General features: G+C 44.1%; 1 protein-coding gene across 1 annotated transcript; it reads right to left on the bottom strand.

Annotated features, from left to right (window-relative positions):
- RPS16 (ribosomal protein S16) lies at positions 1-3,518 on the bottom strand. Its single transcript, XM_054805336.1, has 6 exons — positions 3,418-3,518; positions 3,276-3,331; positions 2,419-2,520; positions 1,526-1,622; positions 336-383; positions 1-198 (listed from the first exon to the last, which is right to left on the bottom strand). The coding sequence occupies exons 2-6, from the start codon at positions 3,321-3,323 to the stop codon at positions 53-55; spliced, it is 441 nt and encodes a 146-aa protein (XP_054661311.1). The 5' UTR covers positions 3,324-3,331; positions 3,418-3,518; the 3' UTR covers positions 1-52.
- Between the last annotated feature and the right edge of the window lie 4,427 nt (positions 3,519-7,945).

Genomic DNA, 7,945 nt, shown 5'->3' with positions numbered 1-7,945 from the left:
TTTATCAAATTATCTTTATGTTCAATGACCATCACATGACTGGAGAACAATTTTAACGGTAAGACTTCTGGTAGCGCGCACGAGCACCAGGTCCTCCAAATTTCTTGGATTCACAACGGCGAGGATCTGCAACCAGCAGAGTCCTATCATACTGGATGAGGATATCCTTGATCTCTTTCTTGGAAGCTTCATCAACGTCTGTTTCAAAAATAAATATCTTCAGTTTAAGAAGTTTCACATGGAACAAATCCCTATTAACATTTTTTGCACCAAAACTACCAGAAGCCATACATTTCCACATAAGGATAATACAACAAACAATCAAAACAACTTACATTTTTGATAATAAGCCACCAATGCTTTGGAAATAGCCTGACGGATAGCTGTTAAAGAAAAAAAGATAATGGATCAGCAAGAATTGCAAATGTATTTAAAACTTAAACACAAAGTGCCAGTTATCTGAGAAACTTGCTGTCTTGTTTTCTGCAAGATTGTCCTTTCCCTCCTTAATCTCCCCTCCCACATACTCCACGTGACCTTTACTTTGGCAAATCTGAAGAAATCTGTGCCAAGAGGCCGCCCACAGTTCACTTGCTGATTTGACAACTGCCAGCTAGCTGAGGAACTGCACAAGGGCAGTCTCCATCACCACCTTTCCCAAGTACTAACGTAGGTTCATCTTCTACCTACAAGAGATCAACTTTCAAAATCCTCAGAAGCACAGTTCTCTGAAATGTTTGTACTTTTCAACAAGGATAAAATTGATCAGTGCATTCAAAGACTAAGGAGGCAAAAGGGACAACTGGACAGTACAAGCAGTTCTTCTGGCATGCCTCAATAAAACAAGCCTGTAGCACAGTAACAGTAACCAGAACTCAAATCGGGACTATGGGATTAACTGTGATGTTAGGCTGTTATCTGTCAGAACATCAAGAGCAGGATTTTGATGAAAATCGAATGCAAACAACTTTGAGACTGAAACACGTCTCTGCTCTTTATGCAGCTTCAGCTCCACTTCATTAACCCATACCCAAACTGAGACAGCAGAACAAATAATTATTTGGAAAGAGCAATTCAATCAAAGGCTAACTAATGCAAATATGCTCTCAATGTTCTCTGCTGGGGAAAAAACTGCCTAGCTTTGCCGGTCAGCTGAAAGATGCTTCTGAACAACACGGACATTTACAACTAAAGGTATAATTTCTCATGATAAATCCCCTTCTCCCCTCCCAAAATCTCCATGCTCAGCTGCACTTGAACTGTCCTGTCTGTCACACTGCAAGACACAAAGATTGTTTCCTCACATTTCCTCACAATGTCATGAATTTACTTCATTCAACTTACTCCAGATGTTATAGTTTTGCACATTAAATGTAACAATAAGTCCTCAGGAAAAACTACATTTGCTCAGTGGAAAAAGAAACAGAACATCGAGAGGCACAAGTTACTATTCTAAACTTAAGCCTCTTAAATATGTGGCTTGACCTGTTCTAGCCCACACCAGAGATCCCACCAAAAATCATACCATAGATTTGTGCTACATGGCCACCACCCTTTACACGGACTCTGATGTCAACACCAGCAAACCGTTCCTTCCCCAGGAGGAGGACAGGTTCAAGCAGCTGGGAAACAAAACACAGAAAGAAAATTAATTTGTGATCAGAAACAACAAGGATTAGAGCTTGTAGAAGGTTTACCAGATGTGAAGTTACTGAATGTTCTGAAAAACGAGGCCTTGATTTTACAAGCACAGACTCAAATTAAGGACAACTCTTGCAAAGTTTTTTGACACCTACCTACTAGTGCTGTCATAAAATAAATTTACTTAAAACTTGAATTTATTTATTTAAGTTTCAGAAATTTTAATAGCAAAGCATGTGCTGCACATAGGAATTAAGAGGGAACAGTTTAAGTAGAATGCCATAACTACACCAGAAAAATAAATCAGTTTAAATAAAGTTTATTAAAATTGAAGATCTGAAGTAATGTGTGTAGGTGGTTTTCTCCACTACTTGTTACATTTTATAGTTATCTAGTCAGTTTTACACTCCCTCAGCAGTGCTCAAAGAGCTATTTTATTAAGTCCTAAACAATCTTTTAAAAAGGAGGGCTTTAAGTCACCTGTTTCAATTTAAAAAAATAGATGTGAAGTGCTGAAAATACTTCACATAGTTACAGTAACATACGTGAATCCAGTTAAGCAAAAAGCCCACCCTTCCCAACAAGGCAATCACAGAAAGACAGTTTTCTGAATTTTCCTAACAGCATCTACATTTCAGGTAATCAGGTAACACACAACGAAAAATTTAGTACTGTCAGTAAGACAAGCAACTCTTCTCCATCCCCAAACAATTACGCTTATAAAGGTGTTTTAACATCAAGGGGTGGGGGGAAGAGAGAAGCTGGGTGGATTCTTACTTTATACTGCAGGGTTCTGGGCTCAATCATTTCCAGAGGTCTTCCATTCACTTTTATGAGGCCATTTCCTCTCTTGCAGTGGGCAACAGCAGTTGCTGTTTTCTAAAAATCCAAATGTGTATTAGTACAGCATTTCATTTTTGCACTAACAGCATGAAAGCATGAAAGGAATTTCTATTTAACAATCCAAACATCTTAGTTTTATGCCCAAGATTAACATCTTACACTAAGCAACACAGTATCATTCCCAGGTACTGACTCATAGTATTAAGGCACCATCTTAATAAAATTATACTTATAGTTGTAAATACTATATAGTTATAAGATTCAATTATAAATGAGGTAAAGATACCCTCTCCATTCCGCAACACGGTATTTTTGTGGTTCATTTCCTCACAAGAACCTGTTGCCTAAAATTATTCGAGCCACTGAATCCCAGCAGTGCGAACTTTATCTTACCACCACCACCGCATAACATGGTTCTCGGACACCGGCAATGATAAGCCAAGCCCCGATGGCCTGGGGACGACAGCGGCGGGCGCTCCCGAGAGAGAGGGCAGAGCTCCGACCCAGAAAACTCGGGCCCACTCCTTAAGAGAGCCAACCTTTCCGCCCGCTCCCGCATGGCCCCGGGGACACGGCGCGCTCCGGCACCGGCAGAGCAGGACACGTGGACTGCCGAGCAGGCCTGGCCACCGCGGGCACTCCCGCGCACCAGCCCCGCCACACGGCCCTGGCGAGGAGCCGGCTCCGCTGTTCCTGAGCTGGGGCCGAAGGACCCCGAGCGCGTAAAGCCACAGGGCGCGGCCTAGCCCGAGAGCGAGGGGACGGAGCAGGCCGTGGCACGCCGGCCTCACCTTCCGTCCGAAGACCTGGACGCTCTGCAGGGGGCCCTTAGCCGGCATGACTCCTCCTGCAAGAGAGAGAAAGGCAGTGTTAGCGCTGCCAGGGGAAAGCGCACGAGCGGGCGGCGGGAGCCGGAGCTCCCCGGACACTCACCCTCCCCTCAGCTGCGGCACCAGGAAAAGGCCGAATGGGGCTTCCCAGCCTCTTCTCAGGGGCAGCACGGCCGCAAAGCGCAATGCCGTCTTCCGGCAGCACGACGGAGCGTGCGTGTGTCCGCCCGCCCCTCCCTTGCCCGGCCGCGCTTTGCGGCAGCCCAGAGCTGGGCGGGCTGGGGAGCGCGGGCTCGCGGCATCTGTTAGCCACCGTCCCTCGGTCACTGCCGGCCGGAGGCTCTGCGCCGCGCCCCGGGGAGGGCCGAGCCAGGCAGGCCGCTGGCGAGGCACGGCGGAGGGGCCGCGCCGCGCCTACTGTCTCTCCGGCTCCTGGAGGGGCTGTGTCTGCCGCCTCCCCGCTAGCAGAGAAGCGCGGGTCCTGCGTCCGGCCCAGGGGCTTGATAGGCGCTGGGGGGGAGGGGAGGGTTGAACGTGGTGGACCGGACCTTTTGTAAGGCTCCCCGCTTCGACCTCGGCACGGTGGTGTAGGCTTACTGCGTCTTTTCCCCTTCCCCGTTTTGCTCTGTGTATTGGTGTTTTGTTTTGTTTTGTTTTTAAAGTTAGTTTCGCCGCACACAGAATTACCTCACTTTGTCCTTGTGAGGTAAGGGGATGGGGTCTCGTTAGACTCGGTGAGCGGTGGGCAGGCGTTGCCCGCCCCACCCCCCCGCAGAAGCCACCTTCTGCGGGCTTCATGCTGCTGCTTTGGGGTCTGTCCGTAGGGGATTTCCCGCCGCTCGCAGGCGGGACGCGGCTGCCTCTCCCCCGCAGGGAGCCCGGGCGCCGCCCGGAGGAGGCCGAAGGCCTGCACGCCGCCTCCCGGTGAGTGGCCCAGCACCCCGGGAGAGGCACGGCCCGTGCTCAAACGGGTGAGGTTAGAATGGGGGGCTGGGGGAAGTCACTCATTGCCCGAGCTCTGGCGTGGATTACAGCAGCTTGAAGGACTTCTTGAGAGCGATAGAGAGGGTGCACAGCCTGCGAGAGGCGTTTTCTTCAGTTATGGGACGCCTAGTGCTGACACCATAGCATACCTGCTGTTGGGTATCCCAGTCACGAGCAGAACCCGGCTGGGGTTCTGGTATAAAGAGAACAAAACGATGCCTTCCCCGAAAGGCTTACAGTTGCTCTTTGGACCTCCTTGAGATGCAGCAATACAAACTACATAGCTTTTTTAGTTTTAAAGATTGGTAAATTGCTGGAGAAGATGAAGCATTAAACCCTCTATTCTATTCTAGCATTGTACACCGAGGCATATTCTGGCAGTTCTTTATACCCACTTAAATAACGACTGTTATGTTTAAGATCAAGTCAAGGAGTTTTCCTTAGGTTCAGGACATCCGTGGAGCACCATCAATTTCAGCTTTTATCTTTGTTTTCCTTCTTTAGCGTCTCATAAAACATGGAATTTAAGCCACTTTCAGACTAAAAATATTTTACTTCTATGGCTTGGTATTTAGTATGCAAAATTTTCCAGAAGGACAAAAGCAGAATCTATCGATGAAGCAAGGTCATGCTTCTTAGATATTTCAAACGGTAGAGATTTAAATGACTATGATTAATTAGAGAGTTGACTGCTGAAATGAAACAATCAGTTCCTTTGTCTTTGGACAGGATTTTAAATACTGAACATTAGTCATCAGTCATGTGAGGATTTAAACAAGCACTTAGCTTTATGCAATTTGAGTGATTAGTTCTATTCAAGTGAATAGTACTGTGCAGAATGTGTAAGACTTAGCACATCTCAAACCCTCAATTGTACAAAGCTTTAACATGTGACCTGAAAAGTGATATTTATTTTTTTTAAGGCTGTTTCCTAAGGAACAGTGTTTATGCAGTCACACATGTCTGTCATCCACTTTCCCCATCATTGGGGGAAGGGGAATAGTCACCAAATCTTTGTCCGATTTGAGTTAGTTTTCACGGAAGAATGGAAATTTCAAAACCAGTTTAGCTTGTACATACTTGGTGAAAATAGGTGGCTCTGTATAAGAGAGATCTTTTACTTGCATAATGAAAGCAGCTGCAGGAGCTGAAATATTACACAATATAAAACCTTTATTTAGGTGAAAAAGAGAAAATGTAATACCTAATTAACCCAGTTAGACAAAAAGATTCGACTAAGACTTATGATCAACCCAAAGGTGAGCCATTAGGATCTGAGTTTTGTTGGGTGTTCAGGGCATTTTGAACACAAAAGAAAGCAAATATAAATCTGCTCCTTTTGTGGGCATTATTTGAGGTCTGCTAATGAAGACCTATGTTCTAATACCAAGTACACCATTACGTGGGGGGGTTTAAAATGTCTCCTTGTATAAAGCTTACATTTTGGGAGCATGCTTTCATTGGGTTCTAAACATTCATCCTCATTTGGGTGTTCATTTGCTGTGTGCTCTTCCTGGAACTGGAAACATTCATCCTAGAAGAGCCTGTGCATAAAACCCAGTGATATGCCTACACATATGTATCTTTCTGTCTTCTGTTAGCAAAATAAGAAGATAGCCAACATATATTGATAGCGTTGCCTGGAACATGAGGTCAAAGGCTTTGTGCTGCTTGTTTCCTTTGCTTTCCAGTACAAAAATGGGGTAGGAGCTAAAAGGCATTTAGAAACCACCTACCGCAGAAATTAGGCTGTAACATGGGAAGAGAGAACTAGATCATAAATATCACGATATATAAAAGAAGCAAAAGATACAGAATGAAAAAAAAAAGATACCATACTCTGAAGAAAATTCCAAGCACTAACAATATCCCTACTTAGTTGTACTGAGGACAGAATACTTTAAAATGGTAAAGTATCTCTGATTTCACAAAGAATAACGTTGTAAGAATCTCCAAGCACCACCTAGGCTTTTGTCTTTGCTTCCTTTTTATTTGTAAAATAATTGCACCTGTGGAAGGTAGGGCACTTGTTTGGCAACCTTTTTTTATAACCTTAACTTTGCACCAGTGTGAAGAGTTACACAGCATGCAAAACAGTGACTAATCAGGCCCGGAGAAAGTAAGGCATATTTGCTGATAAACCACTCTTACCAGAAGGAGCATTTCAAGAGAAAACTGGCAGGTTTGAACCCATCTTGATAGGGCATTTTTATTATTTTATATTTGGATTTAACTCAACTCCTTGATTTCACAGTGATTCTGTATCATACTAACAGATGATCTCTTGTGCATCTTTATACTTACAAGTATCTTACAACTACTAAATCTTTTACATGGGTGTTTAGTGAGGCTTTAAAGGATTGAGAGTCTCTCACTGCCTGACCTCCTCCACTGGAGCTGCTTTGACCTCATTGCAGGCTGTGGTGTAAGGTGCTGCTGTGATCTACTCTCCTCCCACAGACCCGGTGCACGCACCGCTGCTCTGTCGGTTTGCTGGAGACAGCTAGGGTATCACAGCAGGGTGTATATATAGCGCTATAGGGGAATATCTCCAACCTCGTCTCCAATTGTTTCCTCACTTTGCGACAGGAGCGCACACGTTGTGTAGGTAACGTGGCTCCATGGGGAGGAGGGCAGGAAGGGAAGGAATGGCAGGAGGTAGGCAAAGGGGGACTAAGCGGAGTCAGTGAGCTGGGCTGAGCAGTGCAGCATTTTATATTCATTTGGAAATGTGCTGGTGTGGAGCATATGGGAAACTGCAGTACAAAACCTGGGTGTCAGTCTGCTGCCCACCAGTACTGTCAGGCTGATGTAGTGCAGTCAGTGAATTTTAAATATATGCTTATTTGTTACTTGAATGCTAACAGATTTTATTTGGCATTCCTATGCGGGAGTCAAATCTATTGAAGATTTTTGCTATTTATGTGTTTGTATGGGGTGTTTTTTTCTGGGATTTTATGTAGTTTGGAATTTAGAATAGCAAGTGACTGGACTTCCCTGTGAAATCATGATGTTGGTTCTCCACTTGAACATTGTCATCTTTCAAATCAAATTCACATGTAAGTTCAAAAGTTAAACATTCCAAGAGAACAGCATTTTAGCTTCCACTTAACGCAGAAGTATGCAGCTACTGAGAGTGTAAGGCAACAAAGAGTCAAGGTCAATATGTTAACAAGGCCAGCTGTAATGTGACTCTAAATTTCCTCCTATCAGAAGGAGAGAAAATGCTCACCATGGAAAAATAGTGTGAGAATTAGTGAGATTGTCTTCCTCATGTAATAGCTGAAACAATAGAAAGGTGAGAGCTATGGCAAAATATGGTCAATTACTTCTATGTGTGCTGCCATAGAAAATTAAAAAAAATTGTTGTAAAGGGGCATTTAGGGCAAATGTGAAGAAACATTTATTCTTCATAGGCCATAATCATATTCAAAAAAATCCATGCCTTCTACCAAAATGCCCCAATTTGCAATTGAATTATACATTGTAGGTTTTTTTTTTTAAGCAGAGTGGATAATTTTAACCAGGGAAAAGATCTGTTCATATTTCATGCATGACAAACAAAGCATATTCCCTGAAGTTTTTACTTCAGACAGCAAAATCATCTTTATACGCTTCAGAAGGCTTCTGTCTTATACAGATTTATA

This window comes from Grus americana, chromosome 1, assembly GCF_028858705.1.
Source record: "Grus americana isolate bGruAme1 chromosome 1, bGruAme1.mat, whole genome shotgun sequence".
Classification (NCBI taxonomy): domain Eukaryota; kingdom Metazoa; phylum Chordata; class Aves; order Gruiformes; family Gruidae; genus Grus; species Grus americana.
The sequence above is the reverse complement of the archived record's forward strand: the minus strand, read 5'-3'. Positions and strand labels throughout refer to the sequence as shown.

Excerpts from the sequence above, each read along its gene's own strand:
- RPS16 (XM_054805336.1), bottom strand. The coding sequence starts at position 3,323 with ATGCCGGCTAAGGGCCCCCTGCAGAGCGTCCAGGTCTTCGGACGGAAG. Across the intron at positions 1,623-2,418 it reads CCAGAACCCTGCAGTATAAA|CTGCTTGAACCTGTCCTCCT; the intron begins GTAAGAATCCAC and ends TTTGTTTCCCAG. Across the intron at positions 199-335 it reads GGTGGCTTATTATCAAAAAT|ACGTTGATGAAGCTTCCAAG; the intron begins GTAAGTTGTTTT and ends TTTTTGAAACAG.